The sequence below is a fragment of the Schistocerca serialis genome, chromosome 11 (assembly GCF_023864345.2).
Source record: "Schistocerca serialis cubense isolate TAMUIC-IGC-003099 chromosome 11, iqSchSeri2.2, whole genome shotgun sequence".
Classification (NCBI taxonomy): domain Eukaryota; kingdom Metazoa; phylum Arthropoda; class Insecta; order Orthoptera; family Acrididae; genus Schistocerca; species Schistocerca serialis.
The window spans coordinates 126,460,687-126,485,970 of record NC_064648.1 but is presented as its reverse complement, the minus strand read 5'-3'; the positions used below and the strand labels follow the sequence as shown (position 1 = coordinate 126,485,970).

At 40.3% G+C, this 25,284-nt stretch overlaps 1 protein-coding gene across 1 annotated transcript in view; it reads left to right on the top strand.

Moving 5' to 3' along the window:
- LOC126426914 (transcriptional repressor NF-X1) overlaps positions 1-25,284 on the top strand; it is a 264,170-nt gene that overhangs the window by 185,047 nt on the left and 53,839 nt on the right. Inside the window, exon 14 of the mRNA XM_050089018.1 lies at positions 9,312-9,490. Coding sequence (XP_049944975.1) covers positions 9,312-9,490 — 179 coding nt within the window. The remainder of the gene's footprint in view (positions 1-9,311; positions 9,491-25,284) is intronic.

The window sequence follows — 25,284 nt, the reverse complement described above, 5'->3', positions numbered from 1 at the left end:
CATTCCAAATCGGCCAGTGGTTTACTGGATCCAATCGTACATCTTCTGGTGGTAGTGAAGATCCCTTGACTTTTATTTTCTTGTTGCCTGTTGGGTCGAAGCTGCTTGGTCTTCCACACTTTCTGGGATTCTGGCCTACCTGGTTTAGAGTTTGGGCTAACTCAGCCCTAAACTTCGTGATTCATGCGCATATCTGTTGATTGTGTTTAAAGAAGCATTCTTTGGTACAATATCCATGAATTTATCATCATTGTATCAAGTAGGTGAAAAAGTAGATGAAGATACCATCTCTTTGATCTTATCTTGATGTGATGTCTTCCTATGTTGCTGTCAAGCAAATCGACATTTCCCATATGAGAATTGTATATGGAGATAAGTGCTGGACAAGACACCATTACATGCTCCTTTTTCTTCCTGCCAAATCTTCTCACTTCTGATTTTAGAAGTTCCCCAACAAAAGTGGAGGAGAAACTGACATTCTTGCTGTCCTTGTACAAAACAGTAGAAACATCAACTGGCTCAAAATTCCTGTGCGATTCCTTTTTGTGTTCTTTCTCGTCACTGAACTTGCAGTTAGGATTTCTATTGCATTGAATTGTAGCAACACACTGAATTCCTTTCTTGAACAAATACACGGCTAAATCCAGAGAAGTATAATATATGTCAAAATATAACTTGTAATTCTGGTGTCTTGGCACTTCTCTTGACAGTCAAATAACATTTTCACCAACTCCGATATCAGGTCCCTCATCAGCCCGAAGTTTTACGGTCCACTGTAAATTTCGACTTTGTGGCAAACCGAAGTCATCGCAAACCATAAAGAGTTTGTAACCCCATTTGTGTGGTTTATCTTTCATATACATTTCATGTGGTGTCTTGCCTTGATAGGACAAATCTGTTCATCAATTAAAAGACATCCACCCATGAGTACTGAAAGACATACTTGGTTCAGGTAGTCTAGTATTGGCCCTAATTTGTATAGTTTGTCACTTTCAGGACCTAGGACGTCTGGCCGCTTCAGGTTGTCATTGAAATGCAAGGTACTGTGCAATCTCTCGAAGTACTTCTGTGACAAAGTCTCAACTCCAAATACATCACTCCATAGATCACATATGTTGGCTGGTGGCACCAAAGCACTGATGATGCATGTTGTTGTTGTTGTTGTGGTCTTCAGTCCTGAGACTGGTTTGATGCAGCTCTCCATGCTACTCTATCCCGTGCAAGCTTCTTCATCTCCCAGTACCTACTGCAACCTACATCCTTCTGAATCTGCTTAGTGTATTCATCTCTTGGTCTCCCTCTATGATTTTTACCCTCCACGCCGCCCTCCAATACTAAATTGGTGATCCCTTGATGCCTCAGAACATGTCCTACTAACCGATCCCTTCTTCTAGTCAAGTTGTGCCACAAACTTCTCTTCTCCCCAATCCTATTCAATACCTCCTCATTAGTTACGTGATCTACCCACCTTATCTTCAGCATTCTTCTGTAGCACCACATTTCGAAAGCTTCTATTCTCTTCTTGTCCAAACTAGTTATCGTCCATGTTTCACTTCCATACATGGCTACACTCCATACAAATACTTTCAGAAACGACTTCCTGACATTTAAATCTATACTCGATGTTAACAAATTTCTCTCCTTCAGAAACGCTTTCCTTGCCATTGCCAGTCTACATTTTTTATCCTCTCTACTTCGACCATCATCAGTTATTTTGCTCCCTAAATAGCAAAACTCCTTTACTACTTTAAGTGTCTCACTTCCTAATCTAATTCCCTCAGCATCACCCAACTTAATTCTACTACATTCCATTATCCTCGTTTTGCTTTTGTTGATGTTCATCTTATATCCTCCCTTCAAGACACCGTCCATTCCGTTCAACTGCTCTTCCAAGTCCTTTGCTGTCTCTGACAGAATTACAATGTCATCGGCGAACCTCAAAGTTTTTACTTCTTCTCCATGAATTTTAATACCTACTCCAAATTTTTCTTTTGTTTCCTTTACTGCTTGCTCAATATACAGATTGAATAACATCAGGGAGAGGCTACAACCCTGTCTCACTCCTTTCCCAACCACTGCTTCCCTTTCATGCCCCTCGACTCTTATAACTGCCATCTGATTTCTGTACAAATTGTAAATAGCCTTTCGCTCCCTGTATTTTGTACCTGCCACCTTCAGAATTTGAAAGAGAGTATTCCAGTTAACATTGTCAAAAGCTTTCTCTAAGTCTACAAATGCTAGAAACGTAGGTTTGCCTTTTCTTAATCTTTCTTCTAAGATAAGTCGTAAGGTTAGTATTGCCTCACGTGTTCCAACATTTTTACGGAATCCAAACTGATCTTCCCTGAGGTCCGCTTCTGCCAGTTTTTCCATTCGTCTGTAAAGAATTCGCGTTAGTATTTTGCAGCTGTGACTTATTAAACTGATAGTTCGGTAATTTTCACATCTGTCAACACCTGCTTTCTTTGGGATTGGAATTATTATGTTCTTCTTGAAGTCTGAAGGTATTTCGCCTGTCTCATACATCTTGCTCACCAGATGGTAGAGTTTTGTCATGACTGGCTCTCCCAAGGCCGTCAGTAGTTCTAATGGAATGTTGTCTACTCCCGGGGCCTTGTTTCGACTCAGGTCTTTCAGTGCTCTGTCAAACTCTTCACGCAGTATCTTATCTCCCATTTCGTCTTCATCTACCTCCTCTTCCATTTCCGTAATATTGTCCTCAAGCTCATCGCCCTTGTATAAACCCTCTATATACTCCTTCCACCTTTCTGCCTTCCCTTCTTTGCTTAGAACTGGGTTGCCATCTGAGCTCTTGATATTCATGCAATGGTTCTCTTCTCTCCAAAGGTCTCTTTAATTTTCCTGTAGGCAGTATCTATCTTACCCCTAGTGAGACAAGCCTCTATGATGCATATTCCAAAAAAATTATAAATGTCATAATGTGTACAATCAGATGGCTTGTTTGGATGTTGTTGCATAGCACATAAATTTGTTACATCCATAATTTTTTATATAGTTTCTTCAGTGAGGAAATATTTAGAAAATTTTTACATTGTAGATAGCTCTAGAACTGATTGCTGTAATTTGTTCTATGCTGTGAATTGGAACTAGTCAGGAGAGGAAGGAAACTTTGCTTTTATTTGGATATCAGTTGCAGGATCACTATCGCTATCTGGAGATTCAAGGTCTTGGGCATTTATTGTTGGACCTTCGTCAGAATCGTCGAATTTCAGCCCATCTTCACTCTCTGAAGGACAAACCATCACCATCAGTTCGTGTGCTGTCAAAACCTTGTGTTTTCCGTTGCCCCAATACACAAGGGAGTCCATCACAGTAATGTTTTATCAACAAAAAAAAAAAGTAGTTGCAGTTTGTATAATGTAATAGTTGAAAATAACACTACAACTATATCATGCACTTTTGCAGCTGTGCAAACAGAATAATATTACTTATTACTTACTTGTTAGGTAGCAGAAATTTGCATGAACACAAAGGCATATTCACCACTGTTATTGAATTACGAATGTGTGTGTGTGTGTGTGTGTGTGTGTGTGTGTGTATATATATATATATATATATATATATATATATATATATATATATATATATATATATATATATATATATATTATTTTCGTTTTCACCACACGTACAGACTCTCACAAGATGGCGCTTTATGCCAAACTGAAGTTTTTGTGTATGTGATGAATATAAGTCACCAGTCACTATTCCCATCATGCACAGCTGCTTGCAAAGTGATTTCAGTTGCCTCAGACTGCAACTATGTGTGCAAGTTGCGTTTGTGTGTGTGTGTGTGTGTGTGTGTGTGTGTGTGTGTGTGTGTGTGTGTGTGTGTGTTCTATTATAGATGAAAGCCATAACAGCCAAAAGCTTTAATTGTGAGAGTCTTTTTGTTGTGCCTATCTGCAACTCAGCATATCCGCTAAATAATGAGTAGCAACTTTTCTTTTCATAATATTGTTACATTCCATGCTGTACTTCCCATTGTTTGATTTCTTATATGAAATAGATATAGGATCAGCTATGATTTTTGTATATGGAACTATAGCATATACTAGCTTCTGGCGCATAGATGGAGCTTAAAAAAACTGTTTCAAATGTGCATATGTTTCCTGATTGTAGAAACAACTAAAAATTCCCCAGGTAGTTTTACATTACCAGTTTGACAGCATTTGTTTGACATTCACCATATAACAGTAGCATGTCGAACATCTTCTCATTGGTGTGCATGTCTGCATACAAGAAATGCTCACACAATAATGACCCACCCATTGACAACAACTTCCTGCTAGTTCTGCATTGTCGACAAGTAAAAAGTCAAAAGGCTGGGTACGACGGAGTAGCATCCCATAAGTGTGTTTACAACACAATAGCCGATTTTGGCTGCCTTGGTTTTCAACTTTAGAATATTTCTTGGATTCTTTTGCAAAGAGTTTCAACCTCAAAATTAACAAGCATTACATTGCTGTACTCATCTTTCCAAACACTTTTAGACTGCATTCAAAAAAGAATATCATTCTATTAAAAATTATTATGTTCTAAAGTATGTGCCCCTTAGCATACTATCATTTGCCAAAAATCTCGTTTCAATATCTGTAACTATTCACAAAATAAAGGGGATGTTATGTCTTAGTTGATTCACCTTGTATAGCAGCTACTAAAATGGGAAGCAGTGACTAATGCAAGTGTCTTTGGTTATTAATAACCAGAATGTAAATGCTAGAGTTTTTTCAGGTAATGTGATTGTTGGTAATTAATGTTCCAGTTTTAAATTTCCTCCTCAATTGTAATGAGAGTACCGCAAAAAATGTCAACTGGCATATGTTCAAAGCTTTGGGATGATGTTAAGGAATGCTGGAGCTGCAATCCAGTGTGGCAGCCGTGCCGCAAAAACGTGTGAACAGACCTGAACCACTCTCGGCTGGTCCAAGTTAGTTGCATCAGATATCTTATCAGTGTGTGTACCTGCTGGTAGGCAAAATTTTGGCAATTTGTAGTATGCATGAATGCCCATCAGCAAAGAAAAAGCAATGGCACGGAGAACTGAGCTGCCGTACAGTAGAGTTGCATTTTTCCAGAGTTTCTAACTTCAGTGTATGAATCACGTGGGTCAAGCTTAACAGGAGCTCCCCACAGATACGTACAGAAGTTTGTTTGATGCTCTCTGTTCGTTTCGACCTTTGTTTCATCACGTCCGTGAAATACACTGTGCCCTACTGTTGCAAGAAAAAGGTTTGATTTATTTCGGACACACGTCCAATGTTCTCCTGGGTTCACATGATTGGAAGACACACTTGTCTTCATGAAGTGTAGTCCCTCCGGGATCAGTGTTTGAGTGGAACTGTTATGCAAAGACAGTCATTGCGATTGGCGGTTAATGGACATTGTTGTCACTTGTCTATTTACTCATTTGGCAGAATAAATACATTTTTAGCAACTGCACTAAATTCCCATTACCACACCGTTACCATAGCATACATCCTGAACGAAGTGCGTAGGTGCGACAGTGAAGCCGGCTAACTCCATGACTGTAAGTGGTGGTATCCACGCTTTCCTGCTTCAAAAGTTTTGCAGTATGGCTCCAACTATATAGTGTTATGCCCTGTGTGGCGATTATTAGCACCAAAATACAATAATGTAGTGTTCATAGGCTGTGTTCATTATCTCACATTCTCTTCTGTTCCCTCCTGCATAAATGCTTGTTTACAGATACGAGTGAATGCTAGTGAACACTGGCGAATTGCCTGCGAAAACACATTTGCTTTTGTTCGCTTCCATTCACTCAGGTGTAAAAGGGGCTTTATATTTGACGTTTAATATACTGCAGAATTAACTCCTTCTGTAGTTGGTATTTATCTAGCTTGTCCTGTGCGGCAAATAGTTCCTCCTGGCTACTAAAGAGTGCAGGTCATTCCTGTTTACAAAAAGAGGTGAAAGATCAGGTTGGCAGCATTGCACAAAAATATTGCTGGCAACTGTGTGTTGCAGGATCCTATAGCGTACTCTGAGCTCACAAAGAGTGATGATGGGGGGAGGAGGAGGAGGAGGGGGGGGGGCTGCTCTGAAAGAATCAGATTGTTCCTATCCAGTCACTCGTGTGCAACATAGCTAAGGTTGCAAGGTCAGTATTCCTGGGGTTTCATCTGTTACAGAGAAGTTTGTTGTGTGTGGTAATTTTGATAATGCAGTTGGAAACAGGGCACAGTTTCAGCCACCTACCACTTACAGCGCTGGATGTAGGTAAACACAAATGATGACTCATTTGGAAAATGGATCAAGCAGAAGAAATCTGCTCAGGTATTAGATTTCTTTGGAAAAATATGTAACCGTGGCTGAAATGCACCATCAGCTGGCAGAGGTTTATGGAGATACTGTAATGTCTCATCATTGCATTGCAGAATGGTGTCGAAAGACTGCAGGTGGTAGAGAAAAGTCGCCGACGAGTATCGCAGTGGGTGACCTATGAGATGTTTATATTTTCCCACCTCCGCATTGCAAATGTTTTGAGTGAAATGCCCAGTCGATGCGCTGTTGTTTTCATGTCAATTATACCAACATTGAGAGTTGTTTAGTTCTTGGAATTTTGTAAAATTCCTGGATTCATGTCTCGTCGCTGTGCAGCGTATGAAAAGGATTGCGGAAGACTCCCAAATAAATTCCAAAGTACAGTGCAGTTTTAACACCAATATATTTCCCGGACTCTGGTGTCCGAGCCTGGTGAACTGTACCGGTTACATCAGATGTTCCCAAAGTTGACATCAAACGATACAGAGCTCACAACAATCAACCAACGAGTGAGCCTACAATACATTTGCTCGCAGCCGTAGCCAAAAGCCGAGTGCCCCAAGGCGCCTGCGTGACCTCTATTTATACTTTTGTTAACAATTACGTACTATTAAAATTACAATTTTATGTAAAATCACAATTAAAAGTTAAACTGAATATGAGCTACACACTGCTAAAAATTTACAATCTCAGTGCTGAACAAGGTGAACCTATTTTCAACTTAGTTACGAGTTAATATAACATTTTCTGACTAATTATGTTACAGGTAACAATTAAATTTCTAAATTTGTTTATAACAAATCAACTAGTGCCTGAATTTTAGTGCTAACATATATCGGAGATTCAATTAACGTGCTTTATTTATATGTTCTATTTAATTTGCTGTAGTAATTTTATACTGATAGGTTTACTGGTACATGCTGACCGTGTGCTACATTTCTTTTGATTAGTTACAGTATTAATTTCACATTTATATTATGTTTCTCACATAAGAACAATGTTAATCAGCAAAGAATCGTTTTCGAATTATATGTGTACTGAAATAGTGATTATTTTTGTATGTAATTTGGAAACAGGTCACTTTACAATTGGACAATTAGGACTGCTGTTTATCTTTAATGCTCTCCGAGGGGTTCTGATAGGTAGCAATGAGATACAGTAATATTTCACCTAGCATGGCATTGACAGATCTGAACACAGCTTGCGTGGAGGAGCTAAATCAGAATAACAGGAAGATCATGTCATGCAGTAGAACTCGAGAATTTCATCCGGAAGAGTTTGTCACTTTGTTCACGATATTTTGCTGTACCAGAAAGTTTGTTCCTGTTGTGTTCCATGAAATCTAACCACCTCAAAGGAAATGGGACATGTGCAGGTCTGCAACTTTTACATTGGTTCTCCACAAAAGAAAGCAGTTGTCATTACGACATTGTCACAGGCGACAAAATACGGATCCTCTACTATATCCGCAGCAGTAAGCTACTGTGAGTGGTATGGAAACATCTCTCCTCTCCAAATGCAAGGCGGCAGGAGGTGATGGCGGGATAGTGCTAGTGTCAGACTCTTGGAGTTTTTGAAAGAGGAAAGACAGTGACTGCTGACTAATAATGCACGACCTCGACAGTACTGCACAAAGCAATCAGGAGGGTGTTATCTCCCTTCATGACAATGAACAGCCTCACACAGCTGAGAAGACAACCACACTCCTTACAGCCTGAACCTTGCTCCAAGCGACTTTCATCTTTTTCGCACTTGGAGGAGCACCTAGAAGGCTAACGATTCACTTCAGATGAAGAGTGAAATATTTTGTGACAGCATGGCTCGAAATGCAGGGACAGGATTTTTACCAGGAGGGTACATTCATACTCTTGCCACAAAGCAACAAGTGCCTAAACCAGTACAGAGACTGTCAAAAAATAACATAATTTGTGCACTATCAGTTGGCTGTATTGGTTGTATCAAATAAAATATACACATTCAACTGTAGGGTTTGTAACCTTAAGTTTCCGTTAACCCGTTGTACATACTCAGCAGCTTGATAGATTTCTGCAATGTATTACACTGTACCACACCGTCGACTACTGGCCACGATTTAGTTGTATAGAGATGTGTGACTGGTTGAACAAATATTTGGCGTATAGGACCAGTTGTGTTATGCCGGACAGTGGAAAGACCAGCTGAAATTAAAGAAACATTGGCTATTACCCAAACTACTGCAATAGGCCCGTTAGTGTTCTCAGTGTAGGTAGACGATTCATCAGCAGCGCTATAAGGCTGTTGTCTACAGTAAAGTACCATCATCGGTGGATAATTGCAAGGAAATGCAGAAAGACTTGAACAAAATTTCTTGTTTAATGAACGAAAGATCACTTTAAATGCGGATGAAAATCAAGATAATGCCTATAAATGATAATATCTAATTGCATGGCCAGTGGTGAACACTAAAGTTAACAGTGTTGCAGGGTGGTGATTCTTCTGGAAAACCTGCAGTTCTCAGGAAATTAAATTTTACCAGGGAAAGCTTGGGGAATTTCAGGAATTTTGTAAAATCTCACTGAATTCTGCATTTTGAACCTAGCATTGAAATCAAATTCTATAAATCACAATTTTGAAGGTACTTAAAAATATTTGAAAGTGTATTAATTATATGAATATTATTCCAGTTAAATTATCAGTGTTTATAAACAGTGGTTAAACCACTGCTCTTGGTTGGCATACAGCTCAGCTGATGGGAAATAAAAGTCGTTACTGTGGTATGCTGCTCCCACTCGTCATTGATTTATCAGGAGCTTCTTGACACCCTCTTCCTCCTCACACCTGGAATCATCAAGGAATTTTTTTCCAAGTTTGAGTAGCCACACTTTTGTTGAGATGCATTATAGATAACGATTTTTCTCTCTCCAATACACTAGTTAAATAATACAAGGAATGACTAGTACTGGTTTGAGGCACCATCTGTCATGCACTGCTACAGTATAATTGTAACTTCTCATGGGTGCCTGCAGGTGGTAGTGACCTGCGAGTGCGGACACCGCTCAACCACGCGCCCCTGTGCAGAGAATGTCAACGAATACCGCCGCATCGCCATGTCGCTGCTCGCTGCCAAGATGACGGACGTGCGTGCGGGCCGCACGGTCGACCTTACGGACCTGGCTGGCACACCGCGAGGCATAACCCTAAAAACGTGAGTCAGCTGCACTGTGGGAACTCTACTCCCTGTCCCTCATAGACGTGTCAGTGTTGCTTTAATAATAATAATATCAGAATTATAAGTGTACAGCACACTTGTGGTGGTGGTGGTGGTGGTGGTGGTGGTGGTTGTTGTTGTTGTTGTTCTTGTTGTTGTGTGTAGAAAGTAGTTTACATCAGAGTCGTTAGTTGGTTACATGCTCCACAGCTCGTTCACAATAAACATTATGATAACAAAACAAACATAGAAACAGGAATACCTCATTACTGGTAAATAGTGCTTCAACAAAAAGTGTATCAATCATGCCTCTCACCAGTAACATAATCACCCAGGTATCCCAACGTAAATTTTTTTTTTTTTTTTTTTTTTTTGGGGGGGGGGGGGGGGGGGGAGGCGTAAAAACTTTGGTGTATTCCAGCCCTGTTGATTGTGTCAGTGAACTCCTATTAATGCATTGTGGATGGGGTTATCAGTGCATTCGGAACGTGCCTGAAATTTTTGAACACTTACAGACATGAGTGAGGAAGTATGCTGAAGCCTCTGCAGGCACGCACACCCTTTCTACTGCAGGCTTATTGCTTTCCGTATTTTGCGAGGAGGTAGTTTTTTCATTTGGTCCATACTATTTCCTCACAAAATATGGAAAGTGAAGAGTGTGCAGTTGAAGAGAGTTGTTCTACAGCATCAAAGATGAAGTGGTCATAGCTCTTACTAGAGTTTTTTGCTTCAAATCATTGTTCCTGTGATATCTCTGAATATTAACCATTCAATTGCGGCATCCTGTACTGTGTGATGAAAAAAGATATTTATATGGCTACATGGTGGTCATTTACAGGATTTTTATGTAAGAAATCATTATTTCTATTCAGGAATTCCTGTGTGGTATAGAATGAGTTGTGTTGTTAAGGAGAAACAACTGAGAAATCCAGCCTTGCCTGCATATTTATTTATAGCTGTTTCTGAGACTTTCTATGTGGGAGGTGTATTGTTGACTTATAAAGCTTCTTTGCGCACACTGTTTGAATTACAATGATTTGGGACAAGAACAAAGAGCTTGTTTTGTCCACTAAAATGAGGCAAGAGCCACATAGAGCTCGCAGTGCTAAAAATAACTTAAATGAAGGTTCACACCTGCAACACACAGTGTCTGGCCTTGTCCTTTGTTTATGGCTATGCCATAACATAACCTCACTGGAAATTGTACATTTTTAAAGCGAAATTGGTATTCATGGTTTAAAAACCTGCGCAACTTCCCTGAACATTTACTTTTCTCTGATTTTACATTGCAATGAGGTAACTTTAAAACTTGTACCATTACACAATTTTGTTAGACTTGAATTTTGCAGCAGAATAATCAGGACACTGGGTTTCAAATTAATTTTTTTTGCGATGGAAGACCAGGTGCACTAATAAGAGTTTAAAAATTCATCTTGATAATTTGTAGAGTCATCTAGCTCTATAACTCCATTAATAGAGTTATACTCAACATTTCTCCCTCAACACGAGTAAGTATGTCAGAGTTAATTCTTGCAGCTTGATCATTTCTAGGTGCCAATATAACCTTTTCATAAAGCCAAGAGTTTTCACAAACTACCTCCTTGCAAAATATGGAAAAGTTTTTGTTTCCTTCTGATCACCATAAGTGGAAGAAATGAGGCCTTGAAGTGGAAGTACTGTGTGGCTCAAACTACCAGACAGAGTGATTAGATCACCTTCTTCTGGATATGTGCCCTCGCCAATTTTTAATAATAAACAGGAAACCCCCTGAGCATTTGTAGTGCCTCGTATTCATGGCCACGTGTTCACTTTTAGCTGCATCTGTGTGTTCTGTCACCACAGACTTGGGCTCTTCAAGCACAGTTTTACTTCATTTGGCCTTATTCCCCGAGGTACAACTGCTAAAGTCTACCTGTTAGTTGAATATTTCGTCAGCTATCCTTGAGGGTTCTATCAATCGCATCTACTGCTTTATGGTTAGCCGTGGTGCACTTATCCCATATTATTAAGTAGCAGAAGCCTAACTTTCACTCTTCCTGGAAATGTCACACACTGTGTGTTCACTATATCCAAATATATTGAGATTTTAAACATTTACCAGCAGTTTTACCACATAAAGAGCTAGTTTTCCATGGGCTCGTAATTCTGCCAACATGATTTTAGTGAGCAATGTTTTTCCTGTCTCATCAGGTGCATCTGAAAACAGAATTTCTCCGGTATTGTTGTCGACACTCTTTCAAATGCATTTGAATATTCTGCCCTGTTCTTCCGTTAGATTTTGGACATTGTTTTCCAAGGCTTCCACAAGTTCTGCTGGATTGTAACTAACTTCCACTGTGTACACTTTGTTGATGCATTCGCCTTGTACTAATGGCATTGGTTAGCCATACTGAGGGAGAGGATTTCTTCCGATAGACATAACCAAATTGTGAATAACTATCAGGCGTTGATGAAGAGCACTATTAAGCAGTCTAGTGTCCAGTTCGCCTTCAATATTTTGTCTGATATTCCTATAAAAGTCTTTTGCCAACTTATCCTGATATTTTTGCAACAACACAGCAGCTTGAGAAAGGGCACAAAATACCAGCAAAATGTGAAACAACTGCCCCAAGTGACGTGGACTGTCAGTAACACGTGCTTCAGCCAGAGCGTCATCCCAATGCTTGTCGTCATTAAGTAAAATGTCGCTTTCGGCAAGAATCTCGATAAGTGAGGCATTCAACCCCGTGAACCGTTTGCAGATTGGCAAAACAAGTAGGGCCCTCATTGTATATAAAAGCCAACAAAAGTAGAAACATTCGGCATTGTTTGTATTAACCATGCACACTCTTCCAATAACGTATTCTTCAAATATGCATGGTTTTCCATCTACAGCTCTGCCACACCTACAGTGGGAGACACTGTGCTGCTTGTTGTATCCATGATGGAACTCTTTGTACAACAGAGTTTTTGCAAAAAATCAGTTTCACAAACCTGAAAATATGTCTTGGTTTCTGTATCCAATCTATAATATTTTCAGGGTTAACATGTATTTGCTGTCCTCTTTCAAGATGAACATTGAGATGATTCACAGATGGGTGTCTTTCATGTATAGGGAAGTTCAGAATGTGCCATATTGCCTCTGAAGTGTGCGTGTATCAGCCTGATTGAAACCTTGCAATTCGTCGTGTTCATTTCTCGATGCAAATGTGGCTTGGTCACTGCCGTTGTTCACTCGCTTGCAAATATATGTAATAGATTCAACGCTATTGCTTATTTCAACATTAATGTGAACTTTAAATGTTTTAAGACGATATTGCCAAATAGAGCACAACCTATCTTTTGTCCAGAACAGTTTCTGGGTTATGTGATGTCCTTGTAGTTGTAAATCTGTCTCGCTCAGGCGAACATCAACAATAGGACAGGTATCCATCTTCTCCCAGTGATCTTGGATATCTTTTAGAACATCATCAGATGTGCACACTAGGAGAGTTTCTGTTTGATGCCCTGCAAGGTCTGTGAACCCTTTGTGTCTTTATAATGGTAAACAGTGCTCGATTTATGTAATGGTTCATGAGTTCATTTCACATTGGATGTATTGTAATGTAATAAAAAGATTGGGCCTTCCGTATTTTTGGATGTAACAAAAAAGTCCTGCATACGCTCATTCATATGGTGTGGGCAGCTGGTAAAACTGGACAGAAGGATCACCAATTCGCCCAGGTTGTCCATGCTGCCATCCTTCTGTGTAGTGTCCCACAAATGCACTTAATCTTAAGCACTTAACTGTCCGGTTGAAATGTATATACACTATGTGCTGGTGTTAATTTTGGCATACATATTGATGATAAACTGGCTAAATAGTCAACAAAATCTGTGCAAGTAGCCAAAATGATTTCATAATATTTGTAGGTGGTGAGCATATAATTGTTGGATGGACTCGATACAGTGCAAAATTATATCGATTTTCTCCACGGCATTAAGTTATAGGGTATTGTAGGGCATCATAAGGCTGACATGTCTTGTAAATGTGTTGAAGGCAATTGTCTCGAGTGTGCAGTAATACATCATTTCATTTAAATTCCCCATCAGTTGATAGGAATATTGTACCTGCTGAAATGTCCAGCAGTGTGTCATTTATCTGCACTAATGACAGTTTTATAATCGTTATTTCGCCCTTGCAGAAATAGTCTAATGCAGCTTTAAAACTGTGAATATATGGATTCACATGATGCAGCATGTTTTGAAACAGAGCAGTCATATCATTGTTCAGTTGTAGAAAGTTGTAGTTCCTAATATTTGCCTGTTCTTCATAATTAGAAACAAAGTATATCCAAAGAAACTTGGGCTCATTTTCAGGCAGCAGAATACCAGTAAGGTAGTAAACTGTGCCCAGAACGTAAACGCTTGGCATGAATGGTTCTTCCGTTATCTGTTTTGCACCGAAAAAACCTCATTTATGTTATCGTGCGCACAGGCAGTATCCAAAAAGTTTTGATTGTGGATGGTAACCATTGAGCAAAGATCTCAGGGGGTTCATAAAATTTTCAATATCCACTTTTCCACTTGAGTGACACATTCATTCCAGAGCCTCACAAGATGTACAGTTCACAACTATTCCACCAATTGAATCAATGTGGCATAATCAGTCATAGGATTATACATAAGTGCACTTTTTTGTCACTCTGAGGAAGTTCAGCGTGCCCCTCAACGATTTCTTGAGATTCCTCTGAATCTTGAGATGAAACAGACATTCCATTTAATGAGTGACGAAGTCAGTCAGCATCTAAGCGAGCTTCGTGAGCATCTAAGCGAGCTTCGTGCTGCTGTTAAGTTTCTGCCTGCCGTATTCCATCTATTTTCTTCCTTTCACTCACTATAAAATTTCACAATCTTGCATGCATTCATAATTCTCCATACTAATTCTTAATGCTACTAGTGTTTGCCATCACTTTCTAAAGCTGTAGAAAAATTGTAACGATCTCAATCATTACTTAAACACTCCTCACACAGTGTAAACATTTGTGAGATGCGAGACATTGAATCGGGCTGACCATCAGCACTGAGTCGTGCTACCCATTGGCAGCTGCTTTTGAAAGACTGTGAAGCAGCTTTGAGAACATGCTGAGAACTTACTTGGGTTTCCAAGGTGCATGACGTGTTGTGCCAATAATTAGTGCTCAGTTGTGCATCTCATTTGTCACTGCTTTCAAGAGATCGAAAGAGATTTGTGCAAACGCACTGAGAACTTCGGCAGCTTCCTCTTTAAGTGAAGGTTTCTGAGGAGCGAGATAATGCACAATGCTCCAATTACAGTTACATCATGTCTCACTTTAAGGAGTAGTTTCCAAAGGGCGCATTAAAGCCCGATGTTATCGAGCTGCAGCAATTCTTGCTTCACAATCTTCATTGGATTCTTGAGACTGTGTAGTCCTCAGTTGTTTAGTTGTTCTAGTGTACTGAGACAGACTCAACCATTTTGTAGGCATTTGCATTTGCTAACCAAACAAAATCAAAATGTAACAAGTGAGCACACAAATCACAAAGCTAACTCAATAAATTTACTTTCTCCAGCCCAGAAGTCAAATATAAATAAAACCTATTGAAAGAAGCAAAGTAATTTTGTTAAGTATTCAATACACAAAGCAAAACTAATAAATGCGTACATCCTAGGCAAATAAATGCATCGTTAGTTTGTATTCGTAAAGATAAGATTGCAGTGCTTAATTCTGTCACTGATGTAAACTTCCAAAAACACTGAACAGAATAACTAACAGTGCCATATAATATTTCTTTGGTGTACGACGACATGATGATTGTGTCACAGAGGTAAACATCCGAACTACTAAGTTGAACAGTCTCCTAAGACTTCATGACATGTCCCTTACTTTATGAATGCATATGATTTATTTACTGGTGTGTTAATATAATTACTTATATATTTGCACCTGGAGTGGACGTAAGTAAGGGGAGTATGTTAAAACTTCAAATTAAGATGTCCTTTTTTTTTTAACCTGATTTTGATGAAATAAGCCTGTATGTTGCCCCAAGTTACCTGTGAAAATCCTGTGAACATTCGTCTGGTAGTTAGGAGATTGGTATGTTCAGACAGACAAAGTATATAAAAGTTCTCATTTTGTATTCTGTTCTGCTCCCTACATCACCTGCAGTCAGTTTTTGGCAAATATTTTCAAGGTACAGACCTGCATGTTTACAGTTTAATTATAGTATAGGTTTGAAAGCATCTGTGCTATTACTAAAATAGTTGAAGGCAGATCTCATTAGAATATTTAAAAGTACATTTCAAAAGTAAAATGTAAAATGTGAGTCTGATCCTGCCTGCACTAATAGCTTCACACAGAAGCATAAAATGCATGAGAACATTAATGGGACCTTATGGACTGCTCTGCCTTCTTTGATTTCCTGCATACTTGTAAGATTTGAAGCTAAGTGCCTGGACATTAATTTTCTAATGCAGTCGGATGCAATTCTAAAGAAACTTCCTGGCAGATCAAAACTGTGTGCCGGACCGGGACTCGCAGGAGAGCTTCTGTAAAGTTTGGAAGGTAGGGGATGAGGTACTGGGAGAATTAAAACTGTGAGGATGGGATGTGAGTCGTGCTTCAGTAGCTCAGTTGGTAGAGCACTTGCCCGCGAAATGCAAAGGTCACGAGATTGAGTCTCGGTATGGCACACAGTTTTAACCTGCCAGGAAGTTTCATATCAGCACATACTCCGCTGCAGAGTGAAAAATCTCATTCTGAATTCTAAAGAAAACTTGAAAAGTTTGCCTTTGAAGATTTCTGAGTCCTGTTAAGTACAAAACACCGAGGAATGTAATAGAGCCGCTATTATCCGAATGCTAAATGTAAGTCTTGTAATTGTGAAGTAGACAGTCTGATCCTCAGTAATACCAACTTTTTTAAATTCTGTATTTTGAAAGGGAAATGGCCCCCATTTTGCGTGGGTTCGTATTCCAATCATCTGTTACTCCATCTCCCCCCCCCCCCTCCCCCCCCCCCTCTCTCTCTCTCTCTCTCTCTCTCTCTCTCTCTCTCTCTCTCTCTCTCTCTCTCTCTCTCTCTCTCTCACACACACACACACACACACACACACACACACACACACACACACACCCTCCCCACACCCCACCCGCATCTCCTCCTTCCCCTACATTGTCTGTCCACCTCCTCCTCCCCCTCCCCCCTTCCCTCTTCTCTCTTCACGTTACCACACCCACCCAAATCAGAGGCTTGTGGTTCTTACAACCACAGTATTTCTTTTCAGATCTTAACTAATATGTTTTCCAAATTTGGTTGAAATCGTGCCAAGAGTTTAGGATGAGTTCTTTACCTATGGCTTTGCCTGCATACACATGTCAAATATATTTCACATACATTTAACATGTATTTGTACACATCTTTTGCAAATTTTGCCCTGCTTGATGTCCCTGTGTACATCCAATCATTCGTAAAATTATCATCTGCAGTTTCATTTTCACACAGCTCAATGTTTATGGGGTCATTTCTCCTGAACTATATGTTATACCACAATATAATTTTGCTGGTATATCCAGCGGTATATGTAGTTACTGCCTGTGAAATGAAATGTGTTGTAAATACAGTTACTAGCAAAGATGGAATAACTTAGTCATGCGTGATGCAGCAGTTTTTCATACATCTCATCGTTTATTATGTCATGTCTCTGAACTGCGTGTCATGCAGTGATGTAGTTTTGCTGGTACATTCAATGGTATGTGAGAATACTGTCTGCAAAATGTGGGGAGAGTATAGTTAGTAGTGAACAAGCAACAAATTAAAGTGGGGTACTTCAAGCAGCAATTTTACTGCACGAACGGCAAATATATATGAGGTGCTATCCAAAATTCTCGGGACTGGTGCTGCCATCTGTTGAAAACCTTACCTTTAAACTAATGGTCACCTTCACCCTCAAAGTAGTTCCCATCCACACGCACACACCAGTCCCAGCACTCATGCCACTGTCCAGATGTTTACTGGAAGTCTCGTTCTTTGAGGATGTTTATCACTGCTAGTTATCCTTCTCAGATCCTCTCTAGAGTGCCGAACTGACAGCCTTTCTTTTGAGTTTCAGTTTTGGGAATAGCGCGAAGTCGCAAGGTGCCAAATCTGGCGAGTACGGTGGGTGGGGTACAACCGACATGTTGTTTTTTGCCAAAAAGGTCATGGTGAGCAAGAACATGGGACAGGGCACGTTTTCATGATGCAGCAGCCAGTTCCCTTGACGCCAAAGTTCAGGCGGAGCCGTCGCAAAACGTCACAGTAGTACATGGAATTCACTGTTTGGTAGGGTGGGACAAATTTTTTGTGCACAATTCCCTCGGTATCAAAGAAAACAATGATCACGCTCTTCAATTTGCTCTTCACCTGTCTTTTTTTGGTTCTTGGGGAGCCCAGGCTCTTCCTCTGGGACGATTGTTGCTTTATCTCTGGTTCATAACCATAAATTCATCTCTCGTCGCCAGTGATAACCGGTGACAGGAAGGTCGAATCATCAGATGCGGTGTGACGAAGGTCTGTGCACACTTCAACACACTGTGCCTTCTGATCAGCAGTCAAGATCCTTGGCACTAATTTTGCGGTGACACAATGCATGCCCAATTCATCAGTGAACATTCGTTGGCATGTTCCATAACCAATACCCCCTCCATCTGCAAGGTCTTGAATAGTTAGATGTCAGTCCGCACGACCAATTGTTGAAGTTTGGCAACAATGTCTGGCATTGTGGGGCTAATGGGCCTTCCAGTATGAGCATAATCTTCGACATCTGTATGGCCTGCCCTGAACCGAGCATGCCGCTCACACACAATTACAGTTCGTGCTCTGTCTCCCAAACACTTGTTGAATCATTGCAAGGGTCTCTGTTGCACAGAATTTGATACACACACGCTGCTCTGTTCACGGATCCATCGTAAAATTGCCACACACCAAACACAGAGTATTACGGAAATCACTGTGGACACGCCTCCCAGCTGAATGCCTCTCCACACACTGACACATGTGATATGCAGCTCTCGCCACCTAGCTGTCCCGAAAATTTTGGATTCCACCTTGTTATATATATAATATTTTGTGGGAGTTGTCAATGAGAAAAAGCTTTGTGAAGGCTTAAGATTATATCTAAAATTTATTGTGGAAGTCGCTAATTACTCTCATTCTGAAATACTGGATGAATGAAGAATGGATATTCGCGCCTTATGGGCTACACTGTTTTTCTGCCCCACACCCCCACTCCTGTGGTAGGTAGGTGGTTTTTGCACCCACAGTGATTCTTTCCAGACAGTAAGTGATATGTGTACCAGTTTTGGGTGAAATTTGTTCGGTGTTTTGGGTGATTCGAGAGGAATGTCACATAAGGTGCAAGGTGATTCTACATGTGAAAATAAATCGAAAAAGCCCTACAATTTTCTATTGTTGTGGAACTGGAGTGGGTTGAAGACTACACACATCCATGGATGATTATCAAGACAAGTGTGAATATTATTGAAATGCTGTGTAGACACTGTGGTGGACAGAATAATAATGATGTGTTGCACATCGATCACCATCCCAGCAGGCTTTGATGTGGTCAACAGTGCCGGTGATGTGATCGACAAGTTCTTCACGTGTATCCACCTTTGTAGCGTACACATCCCCCTTTAACCAGCCCCATAAATAGAAGTCTAAAGGGGCTAGGTCATGTGATATGGCAGCCCTGTTAATGGGTCCACCACTATCAATCCACCATTGAGGAAATGCATTACTCAGGTACTGGGATACATGTCTGGTACAGTGATCTGGTGATCCATCATGTTGCAGGTACATTTGTTGTTGGTGCTCTAATGTCACGTATTCCAAAAGCGCAGGTAGGTCTTCCATCAGGAAATGTGTGTAAGCTACAGTTGTCGTGCAATTTGGAAGGAACGCAGGTCCTATCACCAGGTCATAAATCATGCCACACCAGGGTTTCACTGAGAACGTAACTTGGAATATTGTTTCCTTAGTGTCATGTGGGCTATGCACTGCCGAAGTATGAGAATTCCAGGTGTTCATGATACCATTGAATGTAAATGTAGCCTCGTTTGTAAATAAAATGTGTTGCAGGATGTCTCTGTGTACAGCCGAACATTCACAAAATTTTCGTTTGCTTACTGAATCACCTGGATGCAGATGTTGAAAGGGCTGCAAATGAACGGGTTACAAGCCTTCGGAATGTAACATACGCCACATTTGCGTTGTGGAGTAATGAGCTGACGGCTGATGCACTATGTACTGGTGGTTGGACTCGGCTGTTCCATTGCAGTAATATCTTCTGTGTCCTCAACTGACTGGGCAGCCTCACACGTCTGTGTATTCTGCGCAAGTGAACGAATGTGGCATGTGGATGTTCAGACACAGTGAACTTGCTCAATTAAACAACACTCGGGCACGACACGCGCACAGCCTCACGACTGCTCACTGATCGACTCACAATTACACACTGGGTATGCCTGTAGATGTTGACTCGGTGCAAAGTCACTGTGCTGCCATCTATTGGAGAACCCCCGCACCTCTTGTAGGATGGATCAGTCACCTGTCCCGTCGTCATTCTGTCCATCACAGTGCCTACACAGCATTTCAATAGGTAAAACTCACACTTGTCTTCGTAATCTTTAATGGCAATCTTTAATTGTCTTCAACCCGCTCCAATTCTCTTACAATCGAAAATCACACACATGTTCATAGGACTTCTTCAGTTTATTTTCACATGCAGAATCACCTCACAAATTATGTGACATTCCTGCTTACAGACCAGGGTGCAGACCTAAGGATCCAGTGTTCAATCCCATGATTTTCCCCCCTCTGTTAATGCTTCTTTCATCTATGGCAACAAATTGTTGATATGAAAATGCCAATGTACACCATGGTTCGGGTCCACGTTAAACTGTAGGTCCCACTATTAATTGGCTGGGTGGGTCAGTCAAGAGGTGTGAGGAAGGCGACAACATACCGCCTCCACTGAGACCAGGCCCAGGAGAGCACCATCTGGTGTTAAAACAAACTTCCTAGTTGAAGGCAGTTTAACTTTTACTTGAATGAATTAGTAACCTTTTTTTTCCCCCCCAAATGTAAATATATGTATATGTAATGCACTCCAACAGTTCAAGCTACAGAAAATGACAGCACCCTGTTGTTTATTAGGTAATTTATCTTCAGGATGTTAATGATTCTTCTGAACTCTTTCAGTTCTTGAATTTTACATACATTCATGTCATTTGCTACAGAAGAAACAACAACAATAATAAAAAACTATAATTCTTATGGTAAAAAATATTACATTCTCATTTTGTTCATATGTTATTTTTCTTTGTCTCAAAATGTTGGCTAAATAAATTTCTACCAAAAACAAGAACACACTGTTCAAAAATCTTTTTCTTCAATTGACTCATAATTTGAAAACTGTTTTACATTAAAGTTATTCATCAATTATTATTCTCTTTGTAAGATTTGTCACTCTAGATTATCTTATCCAAATTCTTTACTGTTCTTCATGCTGACCCCCTGTGCTGTATCACGTATAGGATCACTGAGTGGTACAGCGCAGTGGTTAGCACACTGGACTCGTATTCAGGAGGACAACGGTTCAAGCCTGCATCTGGCCATCCAGATTTAGGTTTTCCCTGATTTCCCTAAATCACTGGGATTGGAATGACTCCTTACCCTCTCCCTTAAAACCCACTTCCTTTCGTCTTCCCCTCTCCTTCCCTCTTTCCTGGTGAGGCAACTGTTTGTTGCGAAAGCTTGAATTTTGTGTGTATGTTTGTGTTTGTTTGTGTGTCTATCGACCTGCCAGCGCTTTTGTTCGGTAAGTCACCTCATCTTTGTTTTTATATATAATTTTTCCCACGTGGAATGTTTCCTTCCATTATATTTATTTCTTTATTTATTTAAAAACAAAGATGATGTGACTTACCATACGAAAGCGCTGGCAGGTCGATAGAAACACAGACACATACATACACACAAAATTCAAGCTTTCGCAACAAACTGTTGCCTCACCAGGAAAGAGGGAAGGAGAGGGAAAGACGAAAGGAAGTGGGTTTTAAGGGAGAGGGTAAGGAGTCATTCCAATCCCGGGAGCGGAAAGACTTACCTTAGGGGGAAAAATGGACGGGTATACACTCGCACAGTATGGTAAGTCACAGGGAAAGACGAAAGGAAGTGGGTTTTAAGGGAGAGGGTAAGGAGTCATTCCAATCCCGGGAGCGGAAAGACTTACCTTAGGGGGAAAAAAGGACGGGTATACACTCGCACAGTATGGTAAGTCACAGGGAAAGACGAAAGGAAGTGGTTTTAAGGGAGAGGGTAAGGAGTCATTCCAATCCCGGGAGCGGAAAGACTTACCTTAGGGGGAAAAAAGGACGGGTATACACTCGCACAGTATGGTAAGTCACAGGGAAAGACGAAAGGAAGTGGGTTTTAAGGGAGAGGGTAAGGAGTCATTCCAATCCCGGGAGCGGAAAGACTTACCTTAGGGGGAAGAAAAGGACGGGTATACACTCGCACAGTATACCCATCCTTTTTTCGCCCTAAAGTAAGTCTTTCCGCTCCCGGGATTGGAATGACTCCTTACCCTCTCCCTTAAAACCCACTTCCTTTCGTCTTTCCCTCTCCTTCCCTCTTTCCTGATGAGGCAACAGTTTGTTGCGAAAGCTTGAATTTTGTGTGCATGTATGTGTCTGTTTGTGCTTCTATCGACCTGCCAGCGCTTCCGTATGGTAAGTCACATCATCTTTGTTTTTAAATATATTTTTCCCGCATGGAATGTTTCCCTCTATTATATTTATTTATTTATTGTATGACATACCAACAGCATATATACAAAAATTGTCATTGCAATGCAAAGGAATATATATACAAATATATTTAAAATAATGAATTAGTAAATAAAATATTTCTTATACATGCAAGTGGTCCATGTGATATATACACAACTATGACACGAGACTAGAAGCTGTTGGCTACACATTGATGTCCAGGTCTTGGATCCACTGTATTTCCTAGTAGGGCACACTTGTGTGATGTGGTCCAGAGTCTGCTCAGGTACCCCCCAGTCACAGCTGGGGTTATCTACGAACCCCCATTTATAGAGTGTGGCCTCGCATTTAGTGTGGCCACTTCGGATACGACTGAGCTTAACTCAGTCTTTCCTAGCAAAGTCAAACCCTTGTAGTGCTTTTGAGGGGTCAGTTATAAGGTGATAATTACTGACTGAGTTTTCCCATTCCTCTTTTGTAGCTGTTATTCCATATCGGCTTTCGTGACTTCAATTGGCGATTTGGTAAATTTCTAATGACGTCTTCAATAGGTAGGCATTTTGCATCATCTATTTGTGTTAATTTTGTTTTTTTCATTCTTTGATAGATATTTTTTGCCATCTTAGTTCAGGCAGGCTATGTTGGCAATGATGGAGAGCCATGGCATTGGGGTAGATTTTAATATCCCAGTAGTAATGTGCCTGGTATCATGGAGCTGCACATCTACCATGTTGCTAAGGTGACTTCTCTGCCAGACATGAGAACAGTATTCTGCAGTAGTGTAGATTATTGCTGCTGTTTGCAGAGTTGATGCAGCTGCACCCCCAGGAACTACCCGCCAATTTTCTAATATTATTATTCCATGTTTTCAGCTTTTTAGGTGTTCTTTGTAGGTTAGGGTCCTGTCCAGTGTTACGCCCAAATATTTAGGATGGAAGTTGTATTTCACCCTCTGTCAGCTTTATTGTTGAGGTGAAAAGCTCACCTCAGCTCTGGCGGAACTGTTACTTCTAGTGGTAACAGTTGTGATTTTGGTTACAAACAGTTGCTTTTGCCACTATCAATGTTAAGCAGTACAGTGTCAGTACCCTTCGATAGGTGTACGAAGACTAACAAGTATGCTGACAAGGAATAAATATTTTTCTCATTTATTTTTTATAATGAAGGCAAGAACATATGTAGACAGAGTAAGTGTCATCTTTTTACAGTCTCTGGGCATTGGCTAAAAAGATCGTGTTGTCTGGCACAGTGAAGGTCTCCTTTAAATGAAAAACACGATGTTGTGTGATGACTGTTCCCACTCACTCCACAGGAAACAATTTTTAAAAAAATGTATTTTTGTGAATATACTGATACACAAACATTGTAAATACTTGAAAGTACTGTTGTTGTTATTGTTGTTTTTTTCTTCAGTCCTGCGCTAATTTTGATGCAGCTTTCCATGCTACTCTATCCTGTGCAAGCTTCATCATCTCCCAGTACCTACTGCAACCTACATCCTTCTGAATCTGCTTAGTGTATTCATCTCTTGGTCTCCCTCTACGATTTTTACCTTGCATACTGCCCTCCAATACTAAATTGGTGATCCCTTGATGCCTCAGGACATGTCCTACCAACCGATCCCTTCTTCTAGTCAAGTTGAGCCACAATCTTCTCTTCTCCCCATTCCTATTCAGTACTTCCTCATTAGTTATGTGATCTACCCATCTAATCTTCAGCATTCTTCTGTAGCACCACATTTCGAAAGCTTCTATTCTCTTCTTGTCCAAACTATTTATCGTCCACGTTTCACTTCCATACATGGCTACATTCCATAAAAATACTTTCAGAAATGACTTCCTGACACTTAAATCTATATTCGATGTTAACAAATATCTCTTCTTCAGAAGTGCTTTCTTTGACATTGCCAGTCTACATATTATATCCTGTCTACTTCGACCATCGTCAGTTATTTTGCTCCCCAAATAGCAAAACTCGTTTACTACTTTAAGCGTCTCTTTTCCTAATCTAATTCCCTCAGCATCACCCGACTTAATTTGACTACATTCCATTATCCTCGTTTTGCTTTTGTTGATGTTCATCTTATATCCTCCTTTCAAGACACTGTCCATTCCGTTCAACTGCTCTTCAAGTCCTTTGCTGTCTCTGACAGAATTACAATGTCATCGGCAAGCCTCAAAGTTTTTATTACTTCTCCATGGATTTTAATACCTACTCCGAATTTTTCTTTTGTTTCCTTTACTGCTTGCTCAATATAGAGATTGAATAACATCGGGGAGAGGCTACAACTCTGTCACACTCCCTTCGCAACCGCTGCTTACCTTTCATGTCCCTCAACTCTTATTACTGCCATCTGGTTTGTGTACAAATTGTAAATAGCCTTTCGCTCCCTGTATTTTACCCCTGCCACCTTCAGAATTTTAAAGAGCGTATTCCAGTCAACATTGTCAAATGCTTTCTCTAAGTCCACAAATACTAGAAACGTAGGTTTGCCTTTCCTTAATCTAGTTTCTAAGATAAGTCTTGGGGTCAGTATTGCCTCACGTGTTTCAATATTTCTACGGAATCCAAACTGACCTTCCCCGAGGTCGGCTTCTACTAGTTTTTCCATTTGTCTGTAAAGAAATCGCGTTAGTATTTTGCAGCTGTGACTTATTAAACTGATTGTTTGGTAATTTTCACATCTGTCAACACCTGCTTTCTTTGGGATTGGAATTATTATATTCTTCTTGAAGTCTGAGGGAATTTCGCCTGTCACATACATCTTGCTCACCAGATGGCTCTCCCAAGGCCGTCAGTAGATCTAATGGAATGCTGTCTACTCCTGGGGCCTTGTTTCGACTCAGATCTTTCAGTGCTGTGTCAAACTCTTCACGCAGTATCCTATCTCCCATTTCATCTTCATCTACATCCTCTTCCATTTCCATAATATTGTCCTCAAGAACATCGCCCTTGTATAGACCCTCTATATACTCCTTCCACCTTTCTGCTTTCCCTT